This window comes from Aotus nancymaae, unplaced genomic scaffold (assembly GCF_030222135.1).
Source record: "Aotus nancymaae isolate 86718 unplaced genomic scaffold, 86718_ANA_hifiasm-v0.15.2.pri h1tg000057l, whole genome shotgun sequence".
Classification (NCBI taxonomy): Eukaryota; Metazoa; Chordata; class Mammalia; order Primates; family Aotidae; genus Aotus; species Aotus nancymaae.
Window position 1 is genome coordinate 36,887,277 of NW_026988471.1, and position 23,014 is coordinate 36,910,290.

General features: G+C 44.0%; 1 protein-coding gene across 1 annotated transcript; it reads right to left on the minus strand.

Annotated features, from left to right (window-relative positions):
• Positions 1-1,968: 1,968 nt before the first annotated feature.
• On the minus strand, positions 1,969-10,515 carry CYP1B1 (cytochrome P450 family 1 subfamily B member 1). The gene is made up of 3 exons (XM_012475481.3): positions 10,124-10,515; positions 8,690-9,733; positions 1,969-5,630 (listed from the first exon to the last, which is right to left on the minus strand). Exons 2-3 carry the CDS (start codon positions 9,730-9,732, stop codon positions 5,042-5,044), a joined length of 1,632 nt encoding a protein of 543 aa, XP_012330904.2. The 5' UTR covers position 9,733; positions 10,124-10,515; the 3' UTR covers positions 1,969-5,041.
• Positions 10,516-23,014: the final 12,499 nt, after the last annotated feature.

Consider the following 23,014-nt stretch of genomic DNA (forward strand, 5'->3'; position numbering starts at 1 on the left):
GAAGGGTTCTGATGAGCCACTTGCACCAACACCTAGTGTGATGTGCTATCAGACAGACAGGCCATGTCCCAGGAAACTGGGCCAGCCTATGGATGGCCCTGGTTCCAACAAGGATCCTTGGTCCAGACAGGTTCTAGGACAAAAGTTTTAGGATTATAAGACAAAGCATGACTGTATGGTTGGTTTTTGTCTTTGCTTAAGGAACAGTTTAAAGGGGCTTTTCTCAGAAGAGAGCACTATGGTGAGGACTCCCACACAATGTCAGTTACTCCGACTGTAGTGTGGTGGAATGTGCCTTAGACAAAGGAAGTAAATTGCTGGCGAAACTCCCAGGATCTTAAGGCCTAAAAAAAAATAGATGTACTATCCTGTAAATAAATCCAAGCACAGGCACATTAGGAAGGGACAAACTGGGGTACAAAGACAATGGGCTTTGAATTAGTTCATCTCCAGGGAAAATCTGGATAAGAATACTTCTAAATATGCAATTTTGGCCCATTACTTTATCACATTCCCCAGAAGACTGTTGTGCAATAGTGCATTAGAGAGTTTAGCACAGTGATGCAAAAATTGTAAGTGCTCAACACATCTTAGTTCCATTTCTTCCCTGCATACCTGACACATGTTGAAAAATGTGCATGAAGAACACAGCATTCATCCTCAAAGCCTGTATGTAGCTTCGCAGAGGGGCTACGAGCATGAGCTGTTACCTATAGCGTGTCCATATCTATGTAAACTAGATTATTTTCCTTCACAATTTCAGGTTAAAAATAATTGCTTTTGAATGTATTTGAATATATTTAATCTTTTTTTCTTCTTTCCTTTTCTTTTTCTGAGATTTATTAGTTAATAGACTGAAACTGGAGAGCAAAGAGCATGTGAGAGTTACTGAGCCAAAAACGGAGAGTTAACAGCCAGTTAACTTCTGTTGCACTTGTGCAGAAAAATAGACTGGCTTTGAGGTTGAAGAAACAACCTCTGTAAGTTTCCAACAACCACGCCTGTCTTACTTATGTCCAAAGCTGCATTCATTTCCCACCCTGTACTCCGGTCTTGTACTCTGTTGGATTGATTCGGTAGAATCCAATTCTGCTAGACAGTTTTGCAAACCCTGGCCCCAATTATAATTATTTAAAGGAATATTTTTCCCATGAAAATATTTCCTTCACTTATTCTGAACTGTCCTGACATTTCCAAGATCTTACTGTTATCCATATGGAAAACTAGTGAATATTCTCTTAAACCACTCCATAGCCATATCTTCTGGCTGCTAAAGTGAAGTTCCCAAGCCAAAGTATCAATGCCATTGTGTGCAATTTTTACTGCATTTCCTGTTTTCACAGTAATAGGAGCTGTAGTCTGGAAGATAAGGAGCCTTTGGTACCGCACAGCCCTGTCATCTGTGAGTGCAGGGGAGTGAAGGTCTGAAGACTCGTGACCTAGGCCCTGTGAAGTCAAGTCTTTTTACCAAGTAAAAAGATCGGCAATAAAATATTTCCACATAGTACATGACAGAATACTTGTACCCATCGTATCTTATTGGACATTAATTGTACCTATTAAGGCACATATCCCTTTAAAAAATGATGGAAGAAAATACTCAAAGGACTGGTGTGCAGCTGAGGAGAAAAAATGTGTACTGCATTCTTTAGACGAAGCAGAAATCGATCAGCAACTTAAAGTCGCAATCTATTCAATCTTTCAACATTGCAAATTAATTCTCATTTGGCTTGATTGTTTGCATTGAAATTTAACTTCTCTGTTGGTTCTTACAAATTCAAAAATACGGAGATTAGAGATTTGGTTGGTGAAAACCTACAGGGAAAAAAAAGCATGCGGCCTCAGCCTGAAATGCAGAATGGACAAATAAAATGAATGTTTTAATGGAATAATCCATAGTAATAGTTGAAATAATGTGATGCATTAGACTATATTTGCTACAGCATAAAATGAAACTTCATAACAAGATTATGAAAGTGGTTTTTATTATTGTGGTAATGGTGTCCCAGTATAATTAATGAGATACAATATTTTTTCATTTGGTATAGCAAACAGTAAAAGTTACATATAAATGTGTCACCAGCATGTATTTTGGTTACAACTATGTATTGTAGTTATTATGTACATACTAAAAGCATTCATGATAAAGTACAAAAATAGGAAAAGGTTAAATAAGAAGGTATCCTTGAGTTATAAACAAGTATACCTTTTAATCACACAGTTGTATCACAGCTGAAAACACACAAATTCATATATACTGCTATGCAACTATTTGATCTAATATAGATCTACTATGAAAACATTAAGGCTGTAGTAATACTTCACAGATAAAGGCTAAGTTCTGGGACATGAAAGCTTTTAGCAAATTCAGAAGATAAACCTGAGACATCTTTTTGTTTTGGAAAAAAAGCAATTTTCTTACAAAGTCAAAGCTTTGACATAGAAATCAGGCATTTAATAAACATTATACTTTATTGCAATAACCTGGAGTGAAACTTCTGACTTTTACGGTCATCAGCAAATACATTCTGTCTCTGGCAGAAATACAATGAGGCTTTCTGATTAAAGCAGTAATCCAATTACTGCAGCCTCCAAATTCAGTTATTTTTATTCGTTTTTTGTCTTTTTTCCTTTCTTTAACCAGGGTATAAACATACTAAATAAGCCAGGTAACCCTCAAGCACCTTACTTTCTTCTATATAAACTCAGCTTTCCCTTTGCTGCAAGCATCAGATGACGACTGAGCCTACATACATAAAAACAGATTATAATACCTCTGGACCTGGTTGATGTAATGAGGCATCCAGATTGGTACATGATTATTTTTGCTGCTACACATTTCTCAATCTAAAAAAAATAGGCTACAACCCCCCAAGTTCACCGTCTCAGCCTTGCTGGGGTATAATATTTTGGAATGGCAAGTGCCAAAAAATTTAAATGTATTGGGCAAGTCTGATTTCAATAGTTGACTTTAATGCTTTTAAAAATACTGGCACAAGTTTTTATATTCAAGAAGTACAGCTATGAAATTTTAAAATAAAATTACATGAAATTTTATAATATTCCAAACCACAAAACAGATCTGCTATGTTGTAGTTTTTTTAACAGCCTATTTGAGATTTAACTCTGCTAGGCCAAATATCTTTTTTCTAAATGTTCATGCTTCGAATTTTGTGCTCCAAATTAATTAATTTGGAATAAGTGGGAAAATGTTTAACCATCTTTCCTTCTTTTCAGTCTTTCTCTCTTTTCTCTTGCCATACCCCCAACACACACACAAAACTATCATAAACTCCCTTTAAAAATTTTGGTATAGAGATTACAAAAAGCTAAATAAAATGTAATAAGCACTTAAGAAATTGTAAAACTTCCTTTGGAAGTTTAATTGCAATGAAATTTAAAACTTGAAACTTCACTTTTCTAAATGTTTTCAGGTTATTACATAAGCCAAATGCATACATTTCATTTGCACTTTATGCTTTCCCAGCTACCAAAGTAATTGCCATCTTAGAAAACACAACCGACCTTATCTCTACGTCTTTTCCAAACAGCTTCCAAGACTATCTTCTGATTCTGACTTTCCAAAAGGCAGACATTAATGTTAACTTTCAAAAAAACAATCTAGAAGAGACACTTGGTCAGTTGTAATGAGAGTTCCGTCCCCAACTCTTGTCACCTCATAAAAAGAACATCCAGAAAATTCATAATATTTTTCATTATTCATTGGGCAGACACATCTTAGATTTCTCTGCCTTCCATGGGATAATGGTGTCAGATTTCCACTAATTTCAACTGGAAGTTAATAATCAGAATAGCTTTAAAATTAAGTTAAAATGTAAACATGCCATGAATTTGGAATTTTAACATATGAATTAGATCATTTTCAAATAGAGATTCTGTATTATAGATAGAATTTCAATAAAGACTTTATAAAAATAAGAACACATCTTAGGATATAATGTAGAGATTTGCCAAAATTTGTGTGAAGAAAAGAGACTACTTAGTTTTCATGTCAAAAATAGGTGGTTGATTTAATCAAGCTCATTTTTAGTGCACTTGGTGGCATTGGTTGTACTTTTCAATTTGCAATGTTATACAAGACATATATTATTCAGCCTTTTCCTGAACAAGATAATGCTAATATACTGCTTATGAACAATTAAGTAATACATTACATACTATTTGATGACTTTTTTTTTTTTAACTTATGAGACTTACTGGAGTCTGTACATTGCAGTCACATAATTTAAAGCTTGGCTGGGCTAGTAATCTTTTTTTTCTTTGCTCATAATTGAAATTCTGTACTTTGGCAAGCAAGAGAGGTACAACGTCAGCTCAGAGTTTTACAATTTAACAATGTATACTTTAAAATTCATGATAAATCATGGAACCCCACTATACTCACTAATTCAACTACTGATTTCTTTTTGAGCAACTGACTTTATGATTTATCCTTAAAAGTAAGGAAGTATACCAGTAGGCAAAAGGAGAAATCCACCCATAAATACTAGAGCTAAGTTATTTTCCCGAAAAGGTGAGAAGAGAATTTCTGGTCTTTATCTTTACCCTTATCACTTTCAATCACATACCTTACACTGAAATTACTTGTCTCTGTCTCTTCAACAATATATTCTGAAACTTTGTTTAATACTCTTTTTGTCTATTTCTGCATATGGGAGACCAATCTTGAATTCACACCAAAAATGGCATGGTTACCAAAATAATTCTTCACTCAATAGTTTGTGTAAGTGTTTGGATTTGTGTGTCTATGTGTGCATTTTAAAGCCAAAGAATATTACCTTCAGAAATAACCAAGATGCATTATATGTATAAGAAAATCTCCCAGAAGCTCCTGCACAGGCCACTACTCATGAAGAACCACTGGGTATGGAGCACACCTCACCTGGATGGGCAGCTGATTTATGCTCACCTTAGAGGCTAATTGAGAGGCAGCACAAAGAGGAACTAGAAAAAAACTGAATTTTACTCCTCATCTCCCAAGATGTGAGTATTTCTAAAATTTCAGCTTGCCTGTGGCTTCTTATTGGCAAATTTCCTCGGCTTGTAACTTTTGGACAGCACTATCAAGGATCTCCATGGACTCTCTGAGAGTGACATTGACTTTAAATGACTTGGGTTTAATGGTCAGACCGTAACTGAAATTCATTTTCGCAGGCTCATTTGGGTTGGCCCTGAAATTGCACTGGTGGGCCAGGATGGAGATGAAGAGAAAAAGCTGCATCTTAGAAAGTTCTTCGCCGATGCACCGCCTTTTGCCCACTGAAAAAATCATCACTCTGCTGGTTAGGTCCTTGTTGATGAAGCCGTCCTTGTCCAAGAATCGAGCTGGATCAAAGTTCTCTGGGTTAGGCCACTTCACTGGGTCATGATTCACAGACCATTGGTTGACAAAAATCACTGTGTCTTTGGGAATGTGGTAGCCCAAGAGAGAGGTGTTTGCAGCAGTGGCATGAGGAATGGTGACAGGCACAAAGCTGGAGAAGCGCATGGCTTCATAAAGGAAGGCCATGACATAGTGCAGGTTGGGTTGGTCATCCATGCAAGGCAGACGGTCCCTCCCTACGACCTGATCCAATTCTGCCTGCACTCGAGCCTGTACATCAGGATACCTGTTTGGTGTTTAACATGGAGGGAGAAAAGCAAGTGAGCAAAATTAATTCTTCTTTCATCTAGAAAGCACATTATAATATATTTGAATTCCACTTTTCCTTAAACAGGCTATCTAGCTCAGTGACTAAATTAATATTTCTGGGGAAAAAAAAATCTAAAACAGCTTCCTAATTTCTCACTAAGTTACAAGATGGACTTTAGGAATTACAGTTCCTGTAATAGGCCTTGAATGGCTAAAACTCTCTTTCCCATTATGAGTCAAAAAACTCTTAAGTTTTCCCAGCCTAAAAAAGCACAATAGTAGATAAGGCCAATTTTCCATTGGGTACTGCAGGGACAGTGCCTATAGCCCACAACTCTTTTTAGGGGCCCACGAAAATAAGTCTTTTACAATCTTCAGACCTAAAAAAACTCCCTTTTAGGTAGAAGAAAATATTTTCATACATCATTTTAATGTATTCATCTTTATATATAAGGTAGTCATAAAATTTAATTTTTAACTTTTTTTATGGTATAAGGGGTCTACAAAGGCAAAAGCACCCAGGACCCACAAAAGTTAAAATGTGGCTCTGAAAGTTAAATTTTTTTGCTCCCTCATTTCCCTGGACAATTCCAACAGACATGCTGTTCTCATTTTATACAAAGATAATTGGTGTCCTGACGGATAAAGCTACATACTGTATTTTTTCAATTTAAAAGCCAATTCCTAATGTTTGTAAGATTATGGTACAAACTGTAATACTTATTCACTGTTGATGATATTAACTGGTACAATCATTTTTAAAAAAACAAAATATTAGTACAGGTCAAAAGCCATAAAGGTAACCTCTTCCTGCCTCATTTTAAACCCAGAAATCCATGCCCAGAAATGTATTTTCAGAAAATAATTTAAGAGGTACAAAAATATGTAACCAGAACAGGACCTAAAATTCTAAAAATTAGCCAGGCATGGTAGTACACACCTGTAGACCCAGCTACCTGGCAGACTGCAGCAGAATTGCTTGAGCCCAGGAGTTTGGGACCAGCCTGGGCAACGTAGTGAGACCCTGTCTCTAAGTAAGTAAATCCATAAAATTAAAATTATTAAAATTAAAATATTAAAAATGCCATCAAGGCCAATGACCAATGTTAAAGTTCAATAAGTGCTGATATATAATTATACATTATCATGGCAAAATACTATGTAGCCATCAAAAATTACCAAAATAAATATTAAAAGACTAGAAATGGCCACTACCTTAATTCAGAAGTCAAAAAACATGTAACTGATTATTTGCAACTCCAAAAAAAAAAGTATACACACATGTGAAGAAATGGAGAGTTATTTTAAAAATTGCTTCTTCAACATCATATTGCAGGAGCCTGCCAACTTTTTTCATAGAAACATGTATGGTGGGGAGAGCCAGATAGTATATATTTTAGACTTTGTGGTCCGAACCCTATTTGTTGCACTACTCCGCTCTGCCCTGTGTTACAAAGCAAATGCAGCCATAGAAAATGTATAAATGAATGGGCATGACTGCTTCAACGAAATGCACATGCAAAAACCGACTGTGTAATTTGCCAAACCCTGTCACACTGTCTTTTCACTAAAAAGAAAAAAAGTATCAGTATATTGAATTGAAAGTGACCCCCAAATGGTTTTATTTCTTTTTGCCGCCTAATTGGAGCGCTCGGAGAACTATTGTGGTTCTAATGAAAAAGAAAGCCTGTTTCAAAAGATAAAATGCCTATGTGGGGACGCAAAAAACCTGTGGATCCTATTCTGGAATTTTCTTTTCCCTGATCTCTGGTTGACTTTTCTTTATTCAATTTCTGCCTCTCCCTCACCCACCACGGATGTTTCTATGATTGTAATACTAAAAAGCCATTTTAAGTATACAGAAACTCTAAATTTGTGAAGATAGCTGTACAGTGTCTAAGGAAATATAGATTACAGTGGATTGTAATAAGAAAAGAGTCATTCTCTCCAAAACACCGTACTGTGGCGCCTGCAGATTCAGCATCTCCAATTGCTCACTTGTGCGCCAAGAAATGACACAATCAGGATTTCTGGTCTCTTAGGCAATCAAGATTTGCCTTGCAAAACATTTGCCCTTAGGGGTAATGTTTCTAGAGTAAATACAGACTGCCAAGTTAAATATAGATTTCAGATCAACAAGGGTTAATCTTTTAGTTTAAGTATTCCCCTGTAAAACTTACTTTTCTTTTGCTAAATCTGGCAACCCGACACCGGGGACCCGTTGAATCGGAGCTTAATAGAGACCAAGGTGGCCATCAGGGGGTCCGCTAACAGAGCAGGGGCCGGAGAGGTCTGCAGGCGCCTCCTGGATACCCCATCTGCCTTTCTGGATGCTACTCTGCACTCGTAAAAGTGATTGCTTCTTGTCTTCTACCCCAGCATTTCTCAGACTCCTAGCGCGGATGTTTTATAAACCTAGCACTGCCCGCTAGTTGTGGCCGCCTTCCTAAAGCTTCTGTGCGGGTTACCCGTCGGCTGGCCCAGCCTCCGTGGGCTTCCTTGGCCTGGAACAAAGCCCTGACGGGCAGCAGCCTGCTTTTAGCGCCCAGGCTGGACGGCCTCGGATCCACACCGAGGACTAGCCGAGAGACTGCTATGTTTAACATATTTGCGGCGTTACCCTTTCTTTCGGAACTATTCCATTTCTGCTTCTACTGCTCCAGGGAGAGAGATATCAGGGTTCATCTCCAGGCACTTAAAAACTCTTGTTTTTCCGGGGGGTGGAGGGGTCTTACAAATGTGTTCTCACTGGAAAGCAGGGGAAGGGAGAGGATAGAGACAAGAATGGAGATGCCAAGAGGTCGGGGTACCACTGGGTGGGGTGCGCACGCGTGTCTCAGCCCTCACTGTGAGTCCCCTGGCCTTCTCTTTCCCGACGCGCGATCTTGGTTTTGAGGGGTGGGGACCTGGAGCGAAACCCCGGACCTGGAGCGAAACCCCAAACCCGGCACGCTGCTTGCGAAACCAGCATTTTGACCCCACTCCGCCTTTTTCAGAGGAGAAAAGACCTGACCCTACACCTCCCGGAGGCTTTACCTGGTGAAGAGGAGGAGCAGCCACTGCAGCGCGGTGGACAGGGTATCCTGGCTGGCGCCGAAGATGTCAGTGACAGTGGCCGGTACGTCCGCCAAATCCAGCCGCGCGCCATCATCGTCGGAGTCCCCGGCCGCCTTCTTTTCCGCAGAGAGTATGAAGGCGTCCATCATGTCGCGAGGGGCGGCCCCGGGCCGAAGGCTTTCGCGGTGCCTCAAGAACTTGTCCAGTACGAAGTTGCTGAAGTTGCGGTTGAGCTGCTCGAATTCGCGGAAGGCGGTGCGCACTGGATTGGGGAAGCGCTGCAGCCAGGGCATCACGTCCACCAGGCTGCCCGCGCCCACTGTGCGCCCGAACTCCTCGTTGTGGCTGAGCAGCTCACGGAACTCGGGGTCGTCGTGGCTGTAGCGGCAGCCGAAGCACACGGCGCTCATGACGTTGGCCACGGCCACGACGGTCAGCGGCCTCGGGTCCAGGAAGGCGCCGTCCGCGCTGCCGCGCACAAGCAGCGCCACTAGCTCGCGCGCTTCGCTCAGCACGTGGCCCTCCAGGACTTGGCGGCTGCGCGGCTGGCGCGTGGAGAAGGCGCGCATCGTGCTGTGGGCTGCGCGCCGCTGCACCTTCCAGTGCTCGGAGTAGTGACCGAAAGCCATGCTGCGGCCGCCGGACACCACGCGGAAGGAGGCGAAGGACGGCCGGTCGGCGAAGGCCGCGCCCTGCTGCAGCAGGGCCTGGTGGATGGCGCGCTCGCCATTCAGAACCACTATGGGGCAGCTGCCCAGGCGGATCTGGAAGACGTCGCCATAGCGCCGCGCCAGGCGCGCGAACGAGAGGTGAGCCGCCTGGCCCACCGCCGCGGCATTTCCGATCAGTGGCCACGCGAACGGCCCCGGGGGCGCGAACCCGAGCGGCCGCCTCCGCTGCCTCAGCAGCCACTGGCCCGCATGCACAACGGCTAGCACGGACAGGAGTAGCAGGAGCGTGGTCTGCTGGACGGACAGCGGGTTTAGCAGCCAAGGGTCATTTGGGCTGAGGCTGGTGGCCATGCTGGGGACAGAGAGGAGAAGGCGTGACACTCAGGTGTGCAGAGACAGGAGCGGGTGCCCCACGCCTCTACCCCAGCCTTGGGCGACTGAGTGCCACTGCGTGAAGAGGTCGGAGCTGACTCTCTGGAGAAGTGGCCAAAGACGCCCCTTCTCATCCCCAACCCAGTCACCCCTGGAGAAGAGAAAGGGCGTGTTTCCACCTCCCAGTGACCCAGCGCCAACCTCTTCCCCTCCCCGCCAGGCGCGTAACGGTTCCTGCAATTTGGGGATATCGCCGCGGGCATCGAGGCGGTGGCGCTTGATTTCCTTTAAAGTGCCTACCACTCCACCCCCTACCTGCAAGAAGCCATCTGAAGGGGTCGCGGGGCAGCGGCTCCGCTGAGAGACTGACCTGCAGGAAGGTGCAGTTTCCAGTGGCGCGGGACAGCCGGCTCGGAGAAGGGGCTGGGACCTTTGCCTAGGGCAAGACGTCAACAGGAACCCGCAGGCCCGCCCTGGACACCTGCTCTCCGCACTGGGAGCTTTAAATCCCACTCGAGTCTCTTGGCGTCGTCAGAGCCAGGAGCGAGTGGATTGGGATGGGGACGGAGAAAGGTGCTTCTCTCGCCGAGCCCCGCTGCACTTGGGGACTTGCAAAGTAGGGGTTTCCTCACAGCGCTGGGATTAAGACTGGGGATCGGTGAGGGGCGTCAATACCCATGCCCTTGCGGCTCTCACAGCTGGCGTCGCAGAGGTGCTTACTTCCACTCCGGAGTCAAAACGCGCCATCCCGCCGCGCCTCCGGGTTTTAAGTACTGGGTAGAGGGCAGCGTGACCTGGCGAGGCGGGGCCTGCGGGGGGCGGGGTGCGCCGCACTCTAAGCCACTTTGACCCGACTCCCGTCGGGGCGCACCAACCGGCCTCGGAGTTCTACCCGGAGGCTTTCATGGGAGCGGAGGTGCCCACGTTTCATTGTGTGGTAACCGCTCTTCATCACAGCCACCTCCAATTGAGGCCGCACAGTGGCCTCAGAACCGCGCTCGGGACAACCTGCCCCTGCCGCTGCGCTAGACGTGGGAGCGCGCCCCGCCCCGAGCGCACGACCTCCCTTCCTTCTCCGCGACTTGAGCTTGCGTCCCGGAAAGCTCGTGTAGTGGTAGCGGTTCGCCTCACAGCGCCCCTGGTTTGTTGTTGTTTACATTTTATCTTAGGTTCTTGCAAACAAATTCCCACCTCGGTGGAGGCTCTTTGGCGTGCAAAGTTTTTTTCCAGTTCTTGCGGCGAAATCAGGAATCCCTGAAAGCAGCCGCTCCCCCGCCCCCGGGCCCCGACAGTCTTTGAGCACACAAAGGCTCCTGGGGCGCAGCTGGCGGTGAAGTTTCCCGCGTAGAGACCACTCCAGGTGGCGCCGCCCGCTGGAGGGCGCGTGGCCGCCCAGGCTGCGACGGAAGCCATTAGCGCAGGGCGGGGAGCCAAGCTGGGGCGACTTGGGGGAGGCCTGGTGGAGCGAGCGGGGCGGGACCTGAGCGGGGCGGAGAGTGGCGGGAGGAGGCGAATCTCCGCGAGCCTGCGAACTTTCGAGTTGAAAAGTTTCTACTGTCGCCTCCCCCTTGCGTGCGGAGCTGGGCTTTGCGTGCGCGGTTTCTGGAACGTCGGCTTCAGTCATCAGTCATATCCCTGGGCGCTGCCCGCGGCCGCCCCTCCCGTGCTTCTCACGACACCTGACTGGCGGAGGCGGCGGCAGAGGGTGGGGTGCTGGCCGCCACCACCCTTGGCGTGGGGTGCCGGCCGCCACCACCCTCGGCTGCGCACGCACGGTCGCGCCTGCAGGGCCAGCAAGGCGGACGCTCGGGCCACCACCTTCGCCAAGGCCGAGCGCGAGCGCGCATCGCGACCTCGCCGCGCACCCGTGGTTCTGTGGTCCTCCTGGGCGCGGGTGCGGTCGCGAAGGGGACGCTCGGGCCGAGGTGGCTTCCCCCACCCGGCGGGCCCTTTCCTACATGCCGGTGCATAAAGATTTTCAAGATAGCTAAAAGAACGAGGTCTTCACGAGGCGGGGGGATGGGGGAACTCGAGGGAAGAGGTGGGATGTGTCTAGTTAACCAGGTAGGAATTGTACCTCCTACCTTCATCAAAGGATAAGTATAAAAGTTATGGGTTCACCACGGACAACACTGCACTTTGAGCTCCACCCACGTAGCGAATCTCGTGCTATTATTGACCCTTTACAGATGAATAAACTGAGCTTCAGAGAGGTTACGTGACTTAACCCAGGTCACGCAGCCATCAGTAAATGGAGCCAGGACTTGAAGCCACGAAGTCCCACTCCAGATCCTTCATATAAGTTTATACGGAAGAAAATTCCAGATAAGAGGTCCCAGATGCCTTCTTTCCTGCCTCCCTTAAAAAAAAAAAAAAAAAAAAAAAAAAAACACCTAGGACCGGGCGCAGGGTCTCACGCCTGTAATCCCAACAACACTTTGGAAGGCCCAGACGCGCGGATCACTTGAGGTCAGGATTTGGAGACCAGCCTGGCCAACTTGTTGAAACCCCGTCTCTACCAAATATACGAAAGTTAGCCAGGTGTGGTGGCACGTGCCTGTAGTCCCAGATACTCGGGGGCATAGGCAGGAGAATTGCTTGAACCTGGGAGGTAGAGGTTGCAGTGAGCAGAGATTGCACCACTGCACTACAGCCTGGGTGGCAGAGTGAGATTCTGTCTCAAAAAAAAAAAAAAAAAAAATCAGCTGCAAGAATTTTTTAATTATTGCTTTTGTTTTCATAATTGAGAATTCTGATAATGTCAGAGAAGAAATACTATGCTAACCCTTTGCAATTAAATTGGACACGAGGGAGGCCGGTGGACTGTGTGTCTCATAGCTGACCCGGGAATGCTTGATTACATTGTAAAGAAACACAAAGGATTGTCTGAAGAGAATCTGACTTCTTGAGAGATTGAAGCCAGCAATAAATTTTCTGACCCGATGAGGAAATAAATGTCTTTCTGTGATGGCTTTTTTTTTTTTTTAGACGGAGTCTCACTCTGTCGCCTGGGCTGGAGTGCAATGTCGAGATCTCCGCTCACTGCAACCTCTGAGTTGTGGATTCAAGTGATTCTCCTGCCTCCTGAGTACCTGGGATTACCACCAGGCCTGGCTAATTTTTTTTTTTTTTTTTTTTTTTTTTAGTAGAAATGGGGTTTCACCACATTTGCCAGGCTGGTCTCCATCTCCTGACCTTGTGATCCACCCACCTCAGCCTCCCAAAGTGCTGGGATTACAGGCGTGAGCCACCTTGCCTGGCCTGTCGTGGCTTTTATTTGGTATCTTTTGAAAAGATTTCTGGAAATGATTTCATACACTGTGATGGGGAACTCAGTGATGGAGTTTTAGTTTTTGAGCAGTTGTGCTGGTTTAATAATAAGCATAATAAGCTGAGTTGGCCTACATAGCCTTTGAAATGAGTTTCATAGCAACCTTCCCATGACCAGCTTTAGGAAGACCCTTGCCTAATAATTCAAGACTCTGGTGCATGCATCAGTCTCTCATAAACTTTAATTTGGTAGACAGGAATTATCTGTGAGCTAATGCCAATTCTGAGCTGTTGACATTCCTGAAAGCCTTTATCACAATACCTGTGCCGGAAAGAGAGCAGATGAAAGTTGCCTTTAAGTAAATTCCTATATTTAAAAAGTATAAAACGAGATTTTTCCTAAGACCTCCTGTCCAACTCCTCAATAATGCCGTCTAGTTTTTAGATCAACTAGATGCATGCTTTCCTGCCATCACAGATAGATCAGATATATCCTCCAAGCTGCAGTTCCTTAGGCTCAGCTCTTTTTCTAGGACATGACTCAAAAATCAGAGGAACCAGGTCGGTAAGTGCTGTCAGAAAGATAAGCGCTTATCAGTTGTGGCAAACCAAAATGACTGGCTATGGTAAAACTTCCTGCAGAATCTTCAACCATGGGGTTCTTAGGGCTTTATGGTGCAAATTTCATTGAACGTCCCATCTGGTACCCTGATGAGGACTTTGGATAAATCCAGAGCAGCCTGTGGGTACCCCTGATCCAGCTCAAGGCAGAGCTCTCCCTTTAGTGAGAATCTACACAGCCTCTTTAATTATCATGACAACTTCTCAACCAAAGTAGGGACCTAAAGCCCTGGAATCTCCTTTTAATCAACAAAGAATATGGGCATTTTGCCCTCCCAAATTTCAAACTTGAATTGTCTGTTGCAAATAACTTTCAAAAAGAACAGCTAAGCTAGAGGGTATAGTTTAAAGTAGAGGTTTAAAATACCTTATATTGTATTGATTCCAAGGAACAACTTAAGCTTGTTTAAGCAGGACAGGAATGCACTGGCCCATGTGCAGAGAAGGATAACTGTGATGCTTCACAGGATGCAGGGATCCAGGCCGCTGTACCAGCTCTCTGCCTATGCTGGTCTTCGCTTGGGCTTTCGCTCTCTGCAAGGCGGGGGTCTGGCCTTAGGCAGCCTAAAATTAACAAACCAAAGAGAAAGAGGACAGTTCTCCTCCAGGGTCCTAGAAGGACTCTAGTGGGCCAGACTGGCATCAGGTTTTACCCTGTGACCAAGGGCTTATTCTGTCATCAGAATAAAAGAGATGGCAGAACACACTAAGAAGCCAGGGCCAACCCAGTGCACTCCATGTATACATGTCTGCCCATTGCTTTCTTTGGGTTGCAGGATAACCCAAGGAAACCCAAAGCCATTATTGTTATTATTTTAAATCAGCAGATCCATGCGTTGCCCTTAGAGCCATAGCCCGGAAAGCTCTGCCCTTCTGCTATCAGGCTGGAAGTCAGTTTTCTTCATGGTTTTCCTCTCTAGTGTGACCCCTGCATCAGTTTTGTGGGTTACCCACATGGGTAAACTGTGCTTTTCCAATCCCCTCCAAACACACATATCCAGGAGCGCTGAGGAGAGTGGAGGAGAAGCAGTCATCTCTAGTAAACCCTTGACATTTGGGTGGGCAGGATTCAGTAATCAGGCACATGCTGGTAGGCAAGAGAGCAGAAATAAAGAGACACATCAAATGACTGAGGGTGTAGTAGAGGGAAGAGCTGTAGCATAATGCACACCATGTGCTGGACCATGAAAGGAATCTTAGGAATTGACACCAAAACCCTGTGCCTCACCTAAAATGCTCCACTTCCTTCCTCCTGGTAATACACAGGCAGAGAACCACAGAGCTGATAAAAAGATATTTTATCTAATCTCAGAAGCCATCATTTGTAGGATGTACCCTTATTTTTATATACTAATATAAAGAAAGGAAGCTACCAATTATAATTGCATCATCGATTGTAAGATACATCCAGATTTCAGAGATGTTAAAATGTAAAGTGGAAGGTATGATTTGGAGCTGACAAGCGTTATACAGGCTAACAAGGATTCTCTCTTTGTATTAAGCACTTTCCAGTTTTCTTGGATGTAGTGGTTACGACCAAGGGTATTGGCTACCAAAGCCATCCCCATTTCTATTAGTATTATTTCATGTAGACAACTGATTTTTTCTCAGTTCTATGTAAAGTTTGGTGAGAAGCTGTTTTAAAAGATTCTGCTATTTTTATTGACCTAAATTAATCTAAGAAAACATATCACTTGCTAAGTAGATGCAGCTTAAAACAAGTTTCCTAGTCATGCTCCCCTTCCAAGCTGGTTGTCCATAAGCTCTTTCTGGTATTAGTGAAAGCTATATGTATTGTAGTTTCTCACCAAAATGCATCCTTAAGTATTTAGAGGTAAAGGGGTGTAATGTCTTCTACTTACTCTCAAATGACTCCAGGAAAAAAAGAGAGGGGAAGGGGGAGGAGAGGGAGAGAGAGGAGAATAAGAAAGTAAATGTGGTAAATGTAAATTGGAGGATCTGGATAAATGGGCGTCTTTGTGATTTCTTGAAACTCTTCTGTAATTATATCAAAATTAAAAGTTAAATATGAGAACATAAAAAAAACCTTCCCAACATTTTGATCTCACATTGCCTTCTTAGCTTCTATTGAAGGTTTCTTGTAAGCAAGGACAGTGGAAAGAAAGTGGGATTGGTCTGCAGTTCAAGGTCCTCCATCTTATATGTCATTCCCAGAGTTCAGGACTAATAAAAAGTTTGTGCTGGATTGTAATCATTTTCCTCAGCACTGTGGATTATAACCTGTACCTTCTCTACTGTCTTTGTTTTTTGACTGGTTTGAGTATGTCTTGTCTCTTTTATCTTAGGCTTCCTTCAATTCCTTTTGAAAACAGAAGAAATATAACATAAAGCAGTGTCATGCCCTTAGTTCTACTGTGCCCCTGTTTTAAGGATATAATCTACTCAGGGTTCCATGTGCTTCATAAATGCAGCAAATGGTGCTATGCTTTAATGTTTCTTCCCAGCAACATTCCCAGTTCTTTCTTTCCTTTGGTTTGCTTCCTTCTGCGCTTTTCCTTCCTTTTGCTTCGTCCTTCTTTCTTCTCTCTCATTCTGTCTCTCATTTTCCCTTCTCTGAGTCCACTCCTCCCTTCCTCACCCTCATTCCCTCAAGATCTCCACTCTCGCCTCAGGTGCCCCCTTCTCTGGGCTACTATCTCCCTTCCTGTCTTCGTTCTCTCTCTCACAGAAGATTAAAGAGTAAGGACAGGGGAAAAGAGTGAAGGAAATAAGTGGGAGCAGAGAGATACAGCAACTAAGAAAAAGAAAAAGGAACAAAATATCCAGCCCTGGGGCTAAAAGATAGTCATGGTGATCAGGCATTTTGTCTGGGTTCTCAGCAGCGCACCTACCTTTCCTGCTCAATGTTTGCGCATGTGCCTCTGCTGCTTAATATTTGTGGGGTGAAGCTCCTACCGACTCAGCACAGTGATGGTTCCATACGAAGGGAAGGGATGCCAAGGTCTGTGGTTGCTTTTGCACATTTATTCTTTGGGCTTCTACTACCACCCACTCCAGTTCCTGAAATAGACTTTTCTTCTTCCTCTTCCTCCTCCTCTTCTTCTTCTTTTTCTTCTTCGAGTTTTGCTCTGTCCATCTCAGCTCACTGCAGCCTCTGCCTCCCATGTTCAAGTGAGTCTCCTGCCTCAACCTCCCAAGTAGCTGGGAATACAGGGACACACCACCACGCCTGGCTAATTTTTGTATTTTTAGTAAAGACAGGGTTTCACCATGTTGGCCAAGCTGGTCTCAAACTCCTGACCTCAGGTGATCCACCCACTTCAGCCTCCCAAAGTGCTGGAATTACAGGCATGAACACCACACCCAGCCTGAAATCAACTTTTCTTACAATGAAAAAGGGAGCCTAGTGTCCACGAATTTAGTCAACAGGGAAACACTTCACTTCCCTAATTATTTGACCAAGCACAGAAAATCTTTAGGCAAATGAAGGATACTGGTTTTCATTATTGTTTTTATTTTCTACAAATAAATACTTACCAGGTTACCAAGAAAATACATGAAGCAACAAATAAAGCACACCACACCAAAAGAATGTACGTTTGGGCTCAGCTAGATCACAATATCTAGCCATGGATGTGTTGACTGATACAGCCTCCAGGTTTTTGGATGTTTAGCACCCAGAGTCTAGTCTTTTTTTTTTTTTTCTCCACTCACCTCTTAGTTTTTAGCATTAGGTCTGCATTCCCTCACAGGTTTTTTTCTCTTTCCACAAGGGGACAAAAATTCCGGTTGAAAACTCTGGGTGTATCCAGGGTTTGAGAAAATAACTGATAGTTAAATAACTTAAGTGGTTAGTCCTCCCCTGCATAATCCCAAAGGAGAACTCAAGGCTAGATAATTATATATGAGCTTTTTTGACCGCTGACTCCCAACGGGATTTTTCCCTTTTACTATTGAAGTGATCTTTTCTCAACTGTGGTCTGTTCTATTGTTCGACTGCTTTGGTTAGAAAGCTCTAGATGCTAAGAGGTTCTTCCCAATATTAAGAAAAAAAAATCTGCAGTGAAGTTCCTTGCCTTCTGGTAAATCTAGAGCTTTTCTTTGGAGTGACACAAAATAAGACTCATTCTCCTTTCATGCCACGTGTTTGAAGATGGAATTGTGCTGCTTCTGAGACATCCTTCCACCAGTTAAAACTGCCCCAGTTCCTTATCTGTGCCTTCTGGACACAATGTACTTTTTCAGTATGTCCATCTGAGTATGGACCTGAAGCTGAACACAATATCCCAAAGATGACATCCTGTCTAGCCCAGAGGGGTGTGGTTACTTCCCATCAGGCATAGTGTTTCAATGCAAACAAAATTTGTGACCTGTTTTAAAATATCTGCACCCCACTGTTAAAATATCTATATTCTACTAAGATTGTGATCTACAAAAAATCGTCATCCTTTAATATAGGACTTGGTAGCTGGTTGTGTCTTTAGTTGCACTTGTATCATTGATTTTTCAAAAAAAAAAAAAACTACGTATCAGGTTTTACATTTATTTCTATTAAATGAATCTTGTGGCTTTAGGATGCTGTTCTAGCCTACAGAGGCCATGTTGATACTCCCGGGAGCAGAGGCTAGAAGAGGACAGGAAGACTCTCCATGGAAAGCATATTTGTGGCCAGGTGACCACTGGCACAGTCTGGACTACTGCTAGGCAAAAATCTTTGGACTGTGGTTTATGTTATATAGTCGCATTATTATACATCCAGAATATTATGCATATTAAATTATTTTTCTGTTTTGGCCAGATGTTTGTTACTACACACATAGTAACATAAATAGATTCTCGTTGCAAGAGAGTCAATCAGTACATAAGAATATGCAGAAAAATAAGAAAACTCACACTCCCACCTCTTCCCAGAGTAACCATGGGTACCATGTGCCTTCTATTTATGTACAAGCATATGGTTGTACTTATATATATAGATAGATAGGTCTACGTCATGATTTTAGACTACTGCATGGTATGACCATGACACTATTATTATCATTACTATTATTATTATTTTGAGACAGGATCTTGCTCTGTCCCCCAGGCTGGAATGCACTGGTGTGATTTTGGCTCACCGTGACCTCCACTTCCCAGACTCAAGCAATCCTCCTGCCTCAGCCTTCCAAGTAGCTGGGACCATAGGCTCATGCCAGCATGCCCAGCTGATTTTTGAATATTTTATAGAGATGGGGTTTTGCCATGTTATCCAGGCTGGTCTCAAACTCTTGGACTCAAGCCATCTCCCTACCTCAGCCTCCAAAGTGCTGGGATTATAGGCGTCAGCCATTGCTCCTGGCCAACATTATTTATTCAACCATCAACGGTGACTTAGATGGTTATTTGTGTTGTTCTCAACTCTATTATTACGGACTCCACTGCAGTGATTTCACTTTTCTATGCAATTCTGAATCCATTTGCAAATGTTCCCCCAGTATTGATTCTCAGTAGAAATACGTGAGTCATGGGGCTATATGCATATATGCTATCTCCCCAGTGTCTTCTCAAAAGGTTTGCCAAGTCCCATCCCTATATATCTTGGCTTTGTACCAAATAGAATGTACCCACATACTTTTCCTTCTATAAAGGATGGTTACTTTGACCTAGCCTTGTCAATATGGAACAAAACAAACAAAACAAAAATATTAGTTGTCTTTCAGACCTATTCTTTATTTTAAGGAATATGTATGCCTGCATCAGATCATCTCCTCTTCCTGACAGATTAGGGAAATCCCCAGATGAAAGCCCACAAAACGTTAAAAGAGGGAAATTCTGGATCTCCACATCCCTATGGAACACATCACAGAAGCCAGGACTGGAGAGCCAACTCCACACACCTCCATATCCCCTCTGAGATGAATGGCAATTCTTTACAGGCACTGGGCACAGGCCCAAATGCCTTTCAGACTTGTCTAATCCTCCAGAGGAGATTAAAGGCAATACAGCCAGCATACCCAATCATTAGGAATTTGGCTTCTGGGGCCAGGCACTCTTGGGCATGAGTGCCAGCTCCCTTATTTATAAGCTGTAACCTTGGCCATGGTATTTAACCCTTCTGAGCCTGACTTTCCTCACTCGTACAAGACAGGTAATATACCAACCACAGAGGGTGGTTTTGAGGATTAAATGAGATCTTGATTGTAAGGAAACCAATAGCGTAGTTGATGGCAAAGTGAGCACCTAGTAACAGTTAATCATTCTCATTACCACTACTATTTACTAAGTCCTTATTTCTGTCCAGTAAAATCCAAGTCATGGCAAGGACTTGAACCTCACAGAAATAAAAACATGGCCCATTTGGTTCAGCGTGATGGCTCCCAGGGTGGTGTGCTGTTACCCACCTGCAAATTCCTGACAGCCCAAGGTGACACTAGTCATTTCCTCCTTGCCTTCCTTAGGCAGCGTATTGAGTGGCTGCTAGCATCACTCCAGAGCCAGACAATCTGAATCCAAATCTAGCTCTCCTACCTGCAACTGAGTGACTTCCATGCTAGAAATCACTTCTCTGGGTCCAGCTTACACTTAAGTGAATGAAGATGTAAAATGCAGATGATGCAGAGTTGTGGTGAGGACTGAGTGAACTAATACATGTAAAGCTTTTAGAAGGGTGCCTGGCATGTGGTGGGTTCTCAGGCATCATTAGCTGTGTTCATTATTCTATGGGAGGCCATTTGCTGCTGCCTTAAAAAGGCTGATCTCACAGAACCATCTGCCCTTGGCAGAAGAGCTCAGCACCAATAGCCAATTTGTGTTTCCCTCCAACTCCCAGATGGCAGCTCTGCAGCACTTTCTCCTCGCCTCATTTCACCTCACCCAGACACACTCCACATCAGGACCCTTAGGCAGTGCAGAGACAGTTCTTTAGGCAGGGGGATGCCACATTCCCAAAAGAGCCTGATGAGGCCATGGAGGGCCCCTTCCTCCAAGCTAGGCTTTCGGCCAGTCCTTCCTTGGCTTTTATGGATGCTTTGTAGCCCTGTGGCAATTAGGCTCCAGGACAACACTCATACCATTCCCTGCCAAGGAGAGTTCAGAAAACTCCACGCCATGCAGTGCAATTGGGAGAAAACTCAAGGGAGCGCTGTCGTGGGACCTCCCAGTGGTGATTTGTACAAATGAAGCAACGCTATCTAGTGTTTTCCCAGAAAACACCGCCTTTTTTCTCTTACATTACAGCTCTGAGTCAAAGTGTACTGTGGCCTCAGACCCGGGGCATACAGCCCATCTGACAGATACACTGAAGGAAGCTGAGCCTGCTTCTGGAGCCTGTACCAGAAGGCAGAATGGGAGACTCCCAGCTCTCCCTTCTTAAAGGCCAGGGAGGAAATTGTCCCAAATGCTCTTCAGTCCAAGATTCAATGGTCTGTACTTTGCTGCTAACTAACCTCCGTTTTTCCTTTTCCCATTGTGCTGAGTTCAGTCACTGGTGGGTCGTGCATTTGAAGGGTTTGAATGCAGAAGAAAGGAGGGCTTCTCAGTTCCTGAGCCTTGAGAAGGTGACACTGTGGCCTCCAACCAGCAGCCATGCCCCCAGGCACCTCACTCACCTACACTATTTCAGGGACTTCCTGGTGCAGTAAGGATGTGACTGAGCCCTGAGCCCCCAAGTTACCAGCCACACCCAGTGGAATCCCTGGGGTTAAGGGGTAAAATGGGAATCCTCTTCCACAGCAGGGACATAGAAGGGACATAGGGCTGGTGGGAACCCATATTTCTGCTCTCTTTTACTCTGGACTCTGAACATAATACCTGAGACCTCCCTGAAGCAAATCAGAGAGGTGAAAAGCAACTTAACATGTTTTTTTTTTTTTTTTTTTTTGAGACTGGTCTCTCCATGTTGCCCAGGCTGGTCTTGAACTTCTGAGTTCAAGGGATCCTCCTGCCTCAGCCTCATCAGTAACACATATCATTCAACAAGGAATAAACACACCAACAATTTCAAGCACCACAGTCAGAGCACTGTGCCCTGCTAAATGTGAGAAGCATTCTCCTCTCTGATGTTCTAATAAAGCCTGGGCCCGTGGCTTAAGCTCCTCTGTTCACTTAGAGTCTCCCACACCACCAAACAAGTCCGGAGACAGAGAAAGAAGCTAATATTTCCCCTAAGTGCCAGGCACTGTTTTCTATTCTTTATATTGACCGTCTCATTTATTTCTCCCAATCATCCTAAATATATTGGTATATTTAGCCTGCTTTATATATAAAGGGATTAAGGCTCAGAGACAGTAAACTATTTGCCAAATGTCACAGAGGTTGCAAGGGAGAGGGGTCAGGATTTGAATTCAGGTCTGCAGGCTCCAAAGCCCATCTATACCACACCAGTACGCATTTGTTGACTTACTGCCTACCATCCTAAGTCTTACAGAAGCCCCACCCCTCTAACTACACTAACCGTAGAAGTCTCTAGTACTGTTATTCCTATTAAGGACCTGGGCTGCCCTAGTGCTGTAAGCTCCCTCCAGGAGCCCAGGATCACAACAGGCAAAGCCATCTTGTTTCCAGAGTCTGATGCAATTCACACCCTCCTCCTCCCCTCCTGTTGCGGAATATCCTTGGTATCTGCCTAGCGATTTAACCTCCACAATTTACAGTCAAATCTTGGGAGGGCTTAGAAAATCTTCATTTAACACAGTGGCTGGAACATGCAGAGAGTTGGCATGCAGCCTCCACATGGGCTTCATGACTAGATCTGCTACACTCAAACCCATTATATGGAAATTACCATAAAATTCACACTATTCCAATCCTCAGAAATGATAGTTTTATTTAGAAGTGAGCAAAAGCAATGATTTCATAGGCCCCAGTGCCAAAATCTTAGCTGAATGTTTCCCAAATGTTTTGTTTTCAGCACCTCTTCATACTGATAAAAATTATCGTAGAGTCCAAAGAACTATTGTTTAGCTAAGTATCTATCAATATTTACAATTTTAGAAATTAAAGCTGAAAAAAATATAAAATATTTATTTGTTAGTTTATTAAAAATAATAAACCTAATATATAAATATTTTATGGAAAATATTTCCAAAATCACAAATATTTAGTCAGAGTGGGCAGTTTTAAAAAATATTGTTACAAATCTCTTTAATTTATGATGTTACTGAAGACAGCAGGTGACTCACATCTGTTTCTGCAGAGAGAGCGCTGGTAAACTTGTAAGAGAATAAGTTAGAAAGGCAAGGACTATTTTATTCCCACAGCTGTAACCTTGTGAATTTCCTGGAAAGGGTCTCAGGGGCCACCCTCCACGGGGTCCCTGGACCACACTTTGAGAACCATTGTTTAAATTTAAGAGTGTGATTTATTTATTTATTTATTTATTTAGTGAATGTCTCTTTATTCAAGAAAAATCTAAATGGGCTATTGTCTTGGC

What these genes read in the sequence shown, in the direction of transcription:
- CYP1B1 (XM_012475481.3), bottom strand. Translation starts at nt 9,732, where the DNA reads ATGGCCACCAGCCTCAGCCCAAATGACCCTTGGCTGCTAAACCCGCTG. An exon ending in CTGCTCCTCCTCTTCACCAG is followed by an intron (nt 5,631 to 8,689) that starts GTAAAGCCTCCG and finishes AACACCAAACAG; the next exon opens with GTATCCTGATGTACAGGCTC.